Source organism: Papio anubis, chromosome 2 (genome assembly GCF_008728515.1).
Source record: "Papio anubis isolate 15944 chromosome 2, Panubis1.0, whole genome shotgun sequence".
Taxonomy (NCBI): Eukaryota; Metazoa; Chordata; class Mammalia; order Primates; family Cercopithecidae; genus Papio; species Papio anubis.
Window position 1 is genome coordinate 70,326,209 of NC_044977.1, and position 13,297 is coordinate 70,339,505.

General features: G+C 38.3%; 1 protein-coding gene across 6 annotated transcripts in view; it reads right to left on the minus strand.

Moving 5' to 3' along the window:
• Positions 1 to 4,388: 4,388 nt before the first annotated feature.
• Positions 4,389 to 13,297, minus strand: part of MITF (melanocyte inducing transcription factor) — a 224,492-nt gene continuing 215,583 nt past the window's right edge. For all 6 annotated transcript variants that reach the window (XM_003894197.4, XM_009200354.3, XM_009200355.4 and 3 more), the window contains exon 10: positions 4,389 to 7,884. In XM_003894197.4, the coding sequence (XP_003894246.1) occupies positions 7,483 to 7,884 (402 nt within the window). In that variant the 3' untranslated portion in view covers positions 4,389 to 7,482. The remainder of the gene's footprint in view (positions 7,885 to 13,297) is intronic.

Below are 13,297 nucleotides of genomic sequence, written 5' to 3' on the forward strand. Positions count from 1 at the left end.
TGGGTCTTAGGATCTCTGTCTGGTAGAGGATTGAGTAGGGGGTGAGAGCCAGAGAGCTGGTTATGAGAAATGAGCTATGAAAAATGAGGAAGAGGGAGATGCAGCTGTAGGGATTTAGTATCTCCCTTCCCTCCCTTTCTATCACCCTGGGGTTCAGGGTAAAGGAAGAAAAAAGTTCCAAATTTGTGCATCTGAGAAGGCAAAAGGTTGGCAAGGGTAGAGTTTGCTCAGTCCTCTTGAAGTCTAAGCAATAAATATCTCTTGCTTTGCTTACTATTACTCTTCTTCTTGCTTTGGGAACAGTACTACCTTTTGGAGTCTGGGTGAGTCCCACCTCCTTGTCTCTTGGTCCACAAGGTTTAGGTGCTGCTGAGTGAATCTGGCAGAGTGGACACGTGACTCAGACCTGGTCCACTGGTGTGTTCCATTTTTGGGTTATGGTGATCATAACCAAGTAGGCCTGATCAGAACTACTACAGGGACTTCACCATAGCAACTGGGAAAGAGGTGCTGGCTGTCTACAGGACTTTGAAACTGCCAGAGGGGACCTCATGGAGAAGACCTGCCTCTAAGAGGAGGTTGGCGCCAAGAAAATTACAGACAGGCAGATTGAATGCTTGTTTGAGCCCTTGAACCCAGGCATACATGAAGTTATATTTGCCATTTGGACTTTATGGTAATATGAGCCAATAAATTCCTTCATTCCACTGGAGTGAAATTCCTCTGTTCACCGTTTATTCCTAGGCGAAGAGTGAGGGCTGAAAAGTATTTTTAAAAGACATTGAATGAAAGAAATCTGTGATCTCATCTGTAAGGAGTGGAAAAGACGTGTTAACGTATTTTCCCTTGGGCTTTGTAATACAGTGTTTAAATGCTAGAACAACCTTAGTAAGTCCTATAATATACTACAGGCATATAAGAATTAATATAGCTCTTGTGGGTTGGCCTATAACCAATTAACAACAGAACTTTGGAGATACAATCTGGTCCATCTGTCAGGACTTACCTTCATTGAAAAAGAGTCATTGACAAGCCTACATCAATTCTGAATACCATGCAATTCTTCCTAATGTCCTTCCAGCAAAAACCAGTGAGCAGAACCTAAAGTTATAAACCAAATATTTCCTAAACATTAGGTTGTCCATATTTAAAGATGTGGGAGACATTCACCATAAAGAACTTCTTATATTACCACTTATAGAAAAAGTACATTGAACATGTGCATAACCAGAGTGAATATTTTCTTTGAAAATGAAAACTGTTACTTTTTAAATTCAGGAATAACAATTTTTTAATGCCAATATTTTCCTTAATCAGAATTTTATATTTTCAATGGAGATGAAAACCTAAGCTAATTTGTTTCTTTGGAGTAATAATTTTTTAATGACAATGACTTCTACCTGTGGAATCATAAACAAATGTAAGCATACTTGCCTTAGGAAAACAAAAAAAATTATATTCATTGAGTTTAAATAATTTATGTAAAATCTCCAGAATTTCCCAAACGGTGTTCTTTGGAACAATTAGCAGGTATCTTACACACACACACACACACACACACACACACAGTCCTGTGGCCAAACGAGATCGGGAAATGTTACAAACTCTCAATCCCATTAGCATAATTTAGAATGTGAGAAGCCTTGCCGTAGAGATACCTGTTCAAATTTGTTTAGCTCAGCATTTCCCAAAGCTAACTTCCTCAAAATTAACTACAATATAGCATTTCCCCACCCCAGCCCACCTCCAAACCCCCATTCCTCAAAGCAACTTGTGCAACAGCTTGTGGAACTAGCTCCATAAAGTGAAGTTTGGGAAACACTAGTTTCGTGGTTTCTATTTACATAGATTTTGCTGTCTGAATAATATGTAAGGAATTTTGAGTGACAATTGCACCCATTTGGATGTATCTTCAACTGACTCCATAATTAGAAATTTAAAATGCAAATTTTTCAAAAGCAAACTGTCTTTACCATTTAGATGTGTTGCTGAAATTTATTTGGTTTTGTGTATACTCATATTACTTTCTAGTGTATCTGGTATAGGTAATAGGCTCAAAAGACCTACAAATATTGAACACAAATACAATTAACCATGTCTACATTTTATGCTATATACAGGACCTTGACAATTTTAATATGGCAGGTTTACTCCACACTTTTTTTGAGGGAGGAGGATATATGCCTCTTGGAAAAAGCAGGATAATCAAAGCTTCTTCACTTACACTCTGTTCAGATGTGTATTATGGATTCATGTTATTATGGGTGCAGACATAAAGCCACTGCTATTGAGCCTCAGATGTGGCAGCAAAGAATTAAGAGATCATCACCACTTCTCTCTAAATATAATGAAAATCTAACTTTACAACACTCCTCTTAAAGGAGCTTTCCTCGTGCTACTTGGCTATGCATTAAATCTTGGCATACACAAAAAAATAAAAACAGGGTAATTCTAACAGTTCATTTATGTAGGCTGGATTAGGAAGATCAACTTCTCAGATGGTTTTCCAAAGAAGTCATCAAATGTAAGTACAATTGAAAATAAAATCCTGAAAAACATTTCAATATTGATAGGAAACTGAAGACAGGATATAGTCAAGACACCACTCTTAGCTGTATTATCAGTGTATATCGCAAAGGATTAAAAAGTTTAATTTTTCAAAAGAATATAATAAAGATTTCAGCTTCAGTAAGGCATGTTTTATGAAAATAATATAATTATTCTCATGGCAGAAGCATACATGCAGAATGTACGGTTTAAAACAATTTAAATTTTAGGCCATTTGTGCTGAAGATATTTTAATGTGATACATTGAGTTTATTATTAATTCTCTAAAATATTCCTACCCTAGGTCTTACAAACAGCAAGGTTCCTTTCTCCAAAATGGCCTGGGGCTCTGTCCCCTGGCCGGTTTACACACATCTTCAATCTATGTTGTAATTCAGTGCTTTGCCAAATGTGGTGTGCATGTCACTGCTAATACAGGTGATGATTTTAGTTGGTCCAGAAAGTATTTTCCGTTTTAGTAATGAAGGTGATTATTATAAGAAAAGCTATCCTTTACTGAGCATTTACTATGTGCTATCAAGCACAAATTCTACTATTATTAACTCGAATGGTCTTCACAAGACCACTATATGGTAGCTACTTTTGAGGCACAGGGAGGCCAAATAACTTGTACAAAATCACAGAGCAAGACATGGGCAGAGATAAGGTTCAAACCCAGGAAGATTAACTGAGAGGCCATGTGTGGTGACTGAACGGATGTAATTTATTTGAAAGTGAATTGGCTTAATAAAATTTTAAGAAATTAAGTCTGTGGATATCAAATGAAGTCATACACATTGCAGGCAAATGTCCAATCTTCAGGTAACACCATTATAACACGTAATTGTGTGTGTGTGGCGGGGGGGGGGGGAGGGCGGGGGGGGGGGGATGAAGGATCCTTATGGGCTGTGAAATGACTGTTTACTGGTAAATACCAGGACAGAAATGTGAGTGAAGGTATTTCTGCAGATCCCCCGGAGATGAAAAGCCCCAAGTTTCAGCTTACTTGCTTTTGATTGTGCCCAGAATATTTTCTCTTGTTCCAAAAGGAAATCTTCCTACTTTTACATGTTTTTAAGGGGTCCTACAGTTGTACTTCTAGGGAAAATAAAAATAATTCCAATAGGCCTGAAAAAGAAAGGCCTTGATTACTGTATATTACAATTTAAGAAGAAAATTAAACTTAGGAAAAAGCTGACAGCTCAGGAGCATTACAGGAAGTTTCTTGCTCATTTTCTCCAGAGGTTAAACCAGAATATATTTTTTAAAAGGGCAGAAGTTTAAGGTCTAGCTAGGGAATAAAGACATGTTTTGTCTGACACTTTCCAATTCAAATCCAACATTTATCAAATGATTCTTAAGTAGTGTATTAAAAAAAAAAAAAAAAAAAAGCAACCAGGAGCTGGCAGCCTGGGTATATTAAGCTTTCATTATTGTAAATTTGTATTTTAAAAACCCAGTATCTTTTCTGTAAATATGCAAGGGTTTCTCTGACAATTTCTCTTTTTTAAAGCCACCTCTCACTGAAACATTTTAAATAAAACTCCTAAATCTAAAATGAAGTCTTGGCATTTGGGAGTTTAAAATCTCCCCAAATTCAGAGGGGGATAAAAAAGCTGCATAATTATAGCTCATCTGAGTGTAAGTCAAAAAGTAATCAAAAATGTTTAAAACCAAAAAGTAACATCTTAGAGTGGCATTTTAAACAAAAAAAGTACTTACTGGCATTCTCTAAATTTTCATGCAATTTGTTATTCATTAAATCAGAAGAAAATGTGCACTACCATTTTTTGATAAGGCAGATAACATTCAAAATTGGCATTAACACAATAGGCCACCACTATGTGAAAAACCAAATGCTTTAATGAGGCTATCAAGAACAAGTCGATTATTTCATTGGATACATTAATATCGATCCATAATATACAGTGCTATGGACCATACAGAAATTATTGCTGCATCCAACAGCAGGTGACTATTATTAACATTACAGTACCAAGCATCTGCAAGAGACAGTCATTTGTCATTTTTATCAAGAAATAGGGCTGTTTTATACTGTTATTGACATCAACTTTTTCCCAGTGCATTTTTCAAAAATATTAATAAGTTCATTCCTTTGTGCTTTTAACTTCCTATGTATTGTATTTGTTCTTATTGCTTTATTGTTTAAAAACAACCAGAAAGAATTTTGTCATCCTATGTATGACCAGGTTGCTTGTATGCTTTTTGGCAAAGTCAGAAGGTTTGGTATTTCCATTGCCCTACTCAGAGGCAGACAGACAATTTTGGCATTTTGGTCACTCCATACAGAGGCCCAACCCCGAGTCACAATTCTGCACCCGGGAATGGGGGGAGTGGTGTGGATCATTTTCTCGTTACAAACAACAAGCCCAAACCACTGCCTCTTGGCTTAACTAGCCCCTAAAACGAATCCACACTCTATTTGGCAAAAAAATAAATAAATAAAACCACCCCCAAGATTGCAGCATTCTCCTGGGTTTGCTCACCTGCCACCTGCAGAAATTGTCTCTTAAGAGAAGGGGACGGGGAGGCAGGCAATGGCAAGGTTAGGAGTTGCGACAGTCAGGGCAGTGGTACAAGACGCCATACTTTCTTTCAACAAAGCTTTCTATATGGTTGCTAAACCATAGTCCTGTTCCCTTGGCCGTAGGTTAGTCAATCTTGCTTTATTTTTAAAAACCCTCAAAATCAGCTAAGGAAAACTAACATCATAGCGTCACGATCTTCAACTTTTGCATCCAGTGCCCTCCCCCCCATATAAATATGAAGAGAAAAACAGACAATGCTATGATTGTATCAATGAACACTATGGTACAATTAGTTGTTCATGCAGATTTGCATCACTATTCTAGGAAAAGAGCAATACAGTTAAGGGGGTTGAAAGAATGGGAAGTAATTTTCCCTACCCCCTTAAGTAATAAAGCTATAAAACTGATAGCATCACCAATGTTTCCAAGGATTCTCATTGCCCAGCGTGCGTGGGAACTATGCAGTTGATTATTTTCACCTAAACCATCCATTCACACATCTGACGATCACTCCTCTCTGAACCCTCCATCACCCATCACCAGTTCACATTTGACATTTAAACACTTTTTAAAAACCCTCCTGAATAAGGTTTCCTGATGAAAGAAGTTGGCACTCTGTCACTAAAATATATTTAATATTAAAAATATCTGAAGGAAAATTGGAAGCTCTTATATTGTCTACATAGGCACCATGCTACATGTTCCTCTTGACTATAGATACCATCGTGAAACTTTCCCCTACATTACAGTTCAGTCAGTGCTAGTCCAAAAAAGACTACTGCTATATTTAAGGCACTTCATTCTGAATGGATATGCTTTATGCCACTTGCTATTCAATTGTAGGCTGCTACTGAGAAATTCCATTCAACAGCCTGGCTCATAACACTATATGGCATCTGTATAAAACATCTAGGCTTGATACATGTAACACTACTGTTATTGCATAGGACTACACAAGTAGATAATGCACTGAAACTAACTTTACAACATTGCTCCTTGTTAAAACATTGTTATCAAGTAACAGTAATTTGCCAATACAGTATTTCTTTCTTAAAAATAAATTCAGCAAGTTTGCTGAAATAAACCCCAATTTAAATGACCAGAATGGGCGTATTAATGCTATGGTTATCGGTCTCCAAGAATATTGCTATTTTCATATCCTAAAAATAAATATGTAAGTTTATTCTTTCTAGAAAGCCTGGTTTTAACCTATTAATACTACACCTTAAATGTGTCCAAAAACAGTTCTGAGTGAGACTGTAATTTACAAAATATTCGCAAAGCTGTCTTTTAAACGCAAGACCTTGCATAAAAGTTTTCTTTCATGGGTGTACAAAGAATGCGGAAAACCACCAGTGAGTTGTAAAAATATCGGAAACTTGCCATTTGAAGATGCATATTCTTACAAATTAATACAAACATATTGAAAAGAACGATGATAATAAAGAATCTGTACAAATCAAATGAACAGTAAAACATAATTTAAAAATAAAAATAGTAAAGCCAATTAGAAATATGCCCAGTTCGGTTTTCTTATCAAAAGCAAAAATGAAAAAACAACAACAAAAAAGAGTAAAACATACTTTCAGTGCTCCTCAATAGTTTACTTTGAGAGGACATTAATTTCCATTTCAAAATAAAATATGTCTTATGAAAAACTGAATCACACTCATTGATGACGAAAACTGTAACAGCACAGAATAAAAGAGAGCGAGATTAGACTTTAAGTTTCAGAGCCTTGGTCTAACTCCCTTCAGTTTCAGTTGGTATCAGTTATGTTTTCTAACCAGACGATCTTCATGAAAAGACTGCATTTTTTTTTTTGTCTTTTACAGAATACAGTATTTCTTTAAATAGTCTGCAGTATAAAGACTAAACAAAGCTAGAGGGGTACTGTATCTTTAAGGCAGTACCAATGAATCAATACATTTATAAAACGGAAAAGGGTTAGTATGGATTTCTTTTCCTCCTTTTTTTTTTTCTTTTTGGTTGCTTTACATTCTTTCAATTAAACTTTACATTTAATTTCTAAGGAAGTCACAGGCATAAAAATCTCAAATCAAGTTTCCCCTGAATAAAAATGGACAGACATTTCTCTGACGCAAAATCCTCTTGCTCAGAAAGCTCAAGTCTGTGGTGAATTCAGTTCACAGATACTGCACACTTATTTGTACAATACTTTGGAGGCATTTGTAGTTGTAAAATAGAATATACAAGTCTGTTTCACAAAATTCTAAAAATAAAATATATCCTGGGCTATTGATAAAGCATGAAAAAAAATTTCATATTAAAGGAAAAGTATCAAGAAAACCCCCTCAGGTAAGTTATTAAATCTACGAATCAAGAAAGGAAGCAGTTTGTGCGAATGCAGCGCAGGGAGGATTCGCTAACAAGCATGCTCCGTCTCTTCCATGCTCATACTGCTCCTCCGGCTGCTTGTTTTGGAGGCTCCGGGGGACACTGAGGAAAGGAGTGGATCAGTGACACCAACGGGAGAAAGAGTGTCATCCATCAGGATGTCTTCCAGTTTGGATCCCATTTTCGTGGGGACACTATAGGCTTGGTTGGCCTCGGTCCCAGTTCCGAGGTTGTTGTTGAAGGTGATGGTGCCATCCGTGAGATCGAGAGTTGTTGTACAAGTTAGGTCTGCGTGATGCTGAAGGAGGTCTTGGCTGCAGTTCTCAAGAACGGGTTCTTGCTTGATGATCCGATTCACCAAATCTGGAGAGCAGAGACCCGTGGATGGAATAAGGGAAAGTCCATGAGCTCGAGCCTGCATTTCAAGTTCCTATAATAAGAGTAAAGATAAAACACTGAAATAGGCAGAGCACAGAGGACTTTTAAGCCCGTGAAACCACTCTATATGATACTGTAATGGTAGATGCATGTCATTAGACATTTGGCCAAACCCACAAAATGTACAACACCAAGAGGGAATGTAAAGTGTAGACTTTGGAGGGAAATGAAATGTCACTGTGGGTTCATTGATTCTAATAAATGTGCCACTCTGGTAGGGAATGCTGATAATGGGGAAGGCCGTGCATGCTTGGGGGAAAGAGGTGTATGGGAAATAGCTGCAGCATTATTTCAATTTTACTGCAAACCAAAAACTGTCCTAAAAAATAAAGTCTATTATTAAAAATCAGATACTTGGAAAACAATAAATCCTCAAAATAAAAGTTTTTTTGTTCTTTTAAATTAATAAGCTCTGTATGTTCTAAAGTATAGTAGAAGTACCACTGGTAGTATATGAAATAAAGTTTTAGGTGTTTTATAGATTTGACTATGTATGAAAAACAGAGAGAGATGGTCTCTCGCAGATATTAATGTTCACACTGAGGATAAGTTAAAAAATACAAAAATGAAGTTTTAAATGCAAGCTGATAAAAATATTATTTGGGAGGCCGAGGGGAGTGGATCACCTGAGGTCAGGAGTTTGAGACCAGCCTGGTCAACATGGTGAAACCCCCGTCTCTACTAAAAATACTAAAATTAGCCAGGCATGGTGGTGCGCGTCTGTAATCCCAGCTACTCGGGAGGTTGAGGCAGGAGAATCGTTTGAACCTGAGAGGTGGAGGTTGCAGTGAGCCAAGATCACGCCATTGCACTCCAGCCTGGGCAAGAAGAGTGAAACACCATCTCAAAAAAAAAAAAAAAAAAAAAAGAAAAGAAAAACGAAAGAAAAGAAAAAAGAAACATATTCAATAAAGAGTAACATAGTTTCATGGTCCTTCAGCTTTCATGGTCCTTCAGCTGTGCACTGAGGTCCCCATGGGTGCTGCAATGAACTCACAGAGCACTGGAGATAGCCTAACATTTCAAGGGAAATGGCAATACTACCTGAGAACCACTAAACTCAAGATAGTTCTCTTTCAGCATCAGACTGTGCTATACACTTTTCAACCACATCATATCATTGCAAAGTTGGGCTTGTGGCGGTTGCTGTGATGAAAGAAAAACAAGTTTCGCATGAACATCACTGTGGACTGGGCAACAAGGGTGGTGGTGTCCAGTCTGATTCCAAGAGCCTTTAGAAGTTGTGCAGTGCCCAACAGGCACACACATCCAGTTAGTAAGTAATATGGTTATTTAATAACAAAATAAAAATGCTATTTTCCTTTTAATTTATATGTTTTATTTTTTCAAATGGCTACCAAGTTGTTAAAACCTAAATACTTAATAAGTTGTTTGGACCTAACAAAAAGAGTAGGTATTTCTTTTGGTCAAGGGGGATGGTAAAAAGCTTGCTAAAACACTAAGAGTGCCATGAAGTTAAAAAGTTTTGGTAGCGATAGCAAAAGCTGTGAAAGTTCTATGCAAGTAACTAAAGTTTTAGAAGCATCATTTAACCCATTTCACGATGGCAAAGGGAAAGTATGTTTTTAACTCAACAAGTAAGTTCTCATCTATAAGATGAACAACTTTTTTCCTTTCCTTCCTCACATACATTCCTATTATTGGCTAAACTGTGTCCTGGAAAAAATTTGAATGTTGAAGTCCTAATGTTAGTACCTTGGAATGTGACTGTATTTGGAGTTAGGGCCTTTAAAGAGGCGATTAATTTAAAATGAGATCATACTGGTGGGCCTAAACCCAGTAGGACTGGTGTCCTTGTAAGAAAAGGAGATTGGGACAGATGCACACAGAAAAAAGACCATGTGAACACACAGGGAGAAGACGGGCATCTAGAAGCCAAGGAGAGAGGCTTCAGAAGGGACCAACCCTGCTGACAACTTGATCTTGGACAACAACTAGCCTCCAGAATTGTGAGAAAATAACTCTTGTTTACCACCCAGTCAATGGCATTTCACTACAGCCGCACTAACTGAGTAATACACTTACTAAATGCCATTGATTCCCCCTGTATCATTGCAAAATGCCTTCCAAGTAAGCTCTTTCTCTTTTTCCTCTCTGAGTATATCTCTAAAATGAACCATAGAGACTTTAATTGATTCCTGATAAGCATTCTGCTTCTCCATTCCAATGCTATCCCTTCTATGACTGTGAAACAATAATATGTAGCAATAGAATATATATTTGAAGCAAGTCACCTTTCCTTATCAGAGAGGGGAAGGACTCTCCACATGACATGGCCTCTCAACCTTTGCCCACAAGCTGAGAAACATATGTGCTTGAAAAGCCATGTTTCAGTCTAAATTCAAGGTTTTTGGATCTGCAAAATCCTTCTTTGGATGCGATATGAGTAAAAGCCAGGAGCTTGAGATGTCACACAAGTACCTTCAAGTTCCTTTAAATAATCTTCAGAAACACAAGTTTCTTCAGGCATCATTTGAAAGCCCTGGGCTATTTAATAAAATGGCAGTTTCACTGATATTAAGGATTCATGCTCTTTCTTCTGTGAAAACTTCTGCGTGCATCACTTAAGAGTAAAAATGAAAGAAAGCCCTTAGGCCCATACTGAAAACATGGACTCTTGTAAGTCTACACCAACATGCTAATAAGAACAGCACCTCCACACATGCAGATTGTTTTCTCAGAAAAAGAATAATAAAGTTGGATTAAGAGAGGCAAACATCTTACTCTAATCCTTTGTTGTCTAATTAAAAATATTTATCAGCTGATTAAAGCATTACTCAGATTTCTAAATAAGGTGATAAATCTCATCTAGAGAACTCTGGCTTAATTGCATTGCAGAACTTTCCTAATTAATAATGTTTTCTGTGATATGCAAAAGTTCTAAAGGCTGCCTCACATCGTCATTGGAAGAAAATCAAGATATCGTCACCATGGAATTTCCAATGCACATATTTCACAATATTCGTATTTCATATGAATATACATGTTTGGAACCCTAAAATAAAACAAAACCTAGCTACTCTTTCAAAATAGTTATTACATTTTAATACTTGTAGAAGGAAACGACACATTAGTACAAGCTGCTTTTTCTGTTTGTTTTTTGATACGGAGTCTTGCTCTGCAGCCTAGGCTGGAGTGCAATGGCACAATCTTGGCTCACTGCAATCTCTGCCTCCCGGGTTCTCCTGCCTCAGCCTCCTGCTCCTGAGTAGCTGGGATTACAAGCATCCACCACCACGCCCAGCTAATTCTTTTTTTTTTTTTTGTATTTTTGGTAAAGAGGTTTCACCATGTTGGCCAGACTGGTCTCGAACTCCTGACCTTGTGATCCACCCGCCTTGGCCTCTCAAAGTGCTGGGATTACAGGCGTGAGCCACTGCACCCAGCCACAAGTTGGTTTTATTTTTATTTCTATTTTTTAATTTTTTTTGAGATGGAGTCTCACTCTGTCACCTAGGCTGGAATGCAGGGGTGCGATCTTGGCTCACTGCAACCTCCACCTCCCGGGTTCAAGAGATTCTCTGCCTCAGCCTCACGAGTAGCTGGGATTACAGGTGCTTGCCACCACATCCAGCTAATTTTTGTATTTTTAGTAGAGATGGGGCTTCACCATCTTGGCCAGGCTGGTCTTGAACTCCTGATCTCGTGATCCACCCGCCTTGGCCTCCCAAAGTGCTGGGATTACAAGCGTGAGCTACCATGCCAGGCCGACAAGCTGCTTTTATAAATAGGTAGACTACGTTCAAGAGATTAAATACCTATAGCTACTTGTTGAAGAGACAGAACATAAAACCAACAACCAAAGCCAAAGTAGAGGAGGGGAGGGGAAAGGAGGGCTTTCAAATTACACACAACCTCTCCTTCACTACCCAGAGTCCTAAAATGCACTCCAACAGGGAAGTGGCTTCCCACCTCCCCGACCCGCAGCTGAGGAATCGCTGCAGTGAATGAGAGATGTGAAATTTCAAAATATAAGCATTCAGAAGACTGGAGACCATTATTATAAGTGAATTGCTCTGTTTGAAAAGTTCAGCGTCCAGGAGGAACACCATTAGGTGAAACACAATGGTCTCTAGGGTGTCATACTTCTCACTGCTGTTTCGTAAAATAACTCCATGAATAGTTGTACTGGAAAAGTTGAAAGACAACCCTTGCTTTATGGCAAAATCTAGTAAAAGGTGGGTCAGCCTACTCAAGAAGAAGGTACGGTGTCATTGACTCTTACAGAAAGGTTTTGTTCAAAGTCAGCAAATTAAAATTACCCTCACAAACCCCCTTTGGTTCAAACAGGGAGTCTGTTTTTGAGGATCATTTCAGAGGAAGTCATGCCCTTTCACCCAACAAGAGAGGCCGAGCACCTGAGAGAAGTTCCAGGAGCTGACACTGAAGAGGAACTCCCCATCTCCCGTTTACACTGGTGCATGTACCCACTGAACAGGACGACGCACAAATTGTACATATTAATAAAATGAGTATGTCTTCCTCTAAGGGTGTATAGTTTAAGTTAAAGATATATGTTACAATTCCACTATTTATAACTATCTCCAGGAATTATGTCCTTAATATAAGATCCTCTGGGTGTCCCCAAGTTCCTTATAAACACAGACTTTGATCATCAACTGCTTCCTAGACCCTGCAAATACTAAGGCATCTTCTTATTTAACATGTATAGTCAGTGCTTATGTTTTTTATGTTCTACAAAGTCACTGTGAACACTGAATGGGTGAACAACACTGAAGCACTGTTCCCAGGGCAATTACAGGTTAGGTTCCTGTGAGACCCCAGTCACGACACTTAATCTTGTTATATGTATATTTCTGTTGGAGGTCACCTTATGTAATATATGTTGTTGACCCGTGAATATTAAACTCACAGCCAACAGAACTGTAACTCATGCCGGAAAGAAGCTTATCCAACACCTGTGTTTTCTCTGTAAGACACATCACGGCCTTCTTGCCCTCAGGAACTCTAGACATTGCTTCCGCATTATGCTTGGGGGTCATTTTAAACAGCGAAATCACCAACAGAAACAATAATGTAGAAAGCACTGAACAGACCACGAAAGGAGCACTTGTTTAGAGGATGAGAGCTGAAACAAGAAAGCAGACAGTCAGCCTCGGGCAGGGTCATTCGACCTCACCTGGAAATGCGTGCCATGGGTAGCTCAAACTTGCCACTCTGCACATGTCTGAGAATGACTGTGGGCACGCAGCTCAAACTTGCCACTCTGCACATGTCCAAGAATGACTGTGGAAGTGCCACAGATATTGATTTTGGGGTTACAAGTAGGTAAATTCACACATACAGAATCCACAAATAATACGGACTGACTGTGTTAGGATCATGTAAGTCAACTCCCCTATGGCTCATTATATCCATCTTTC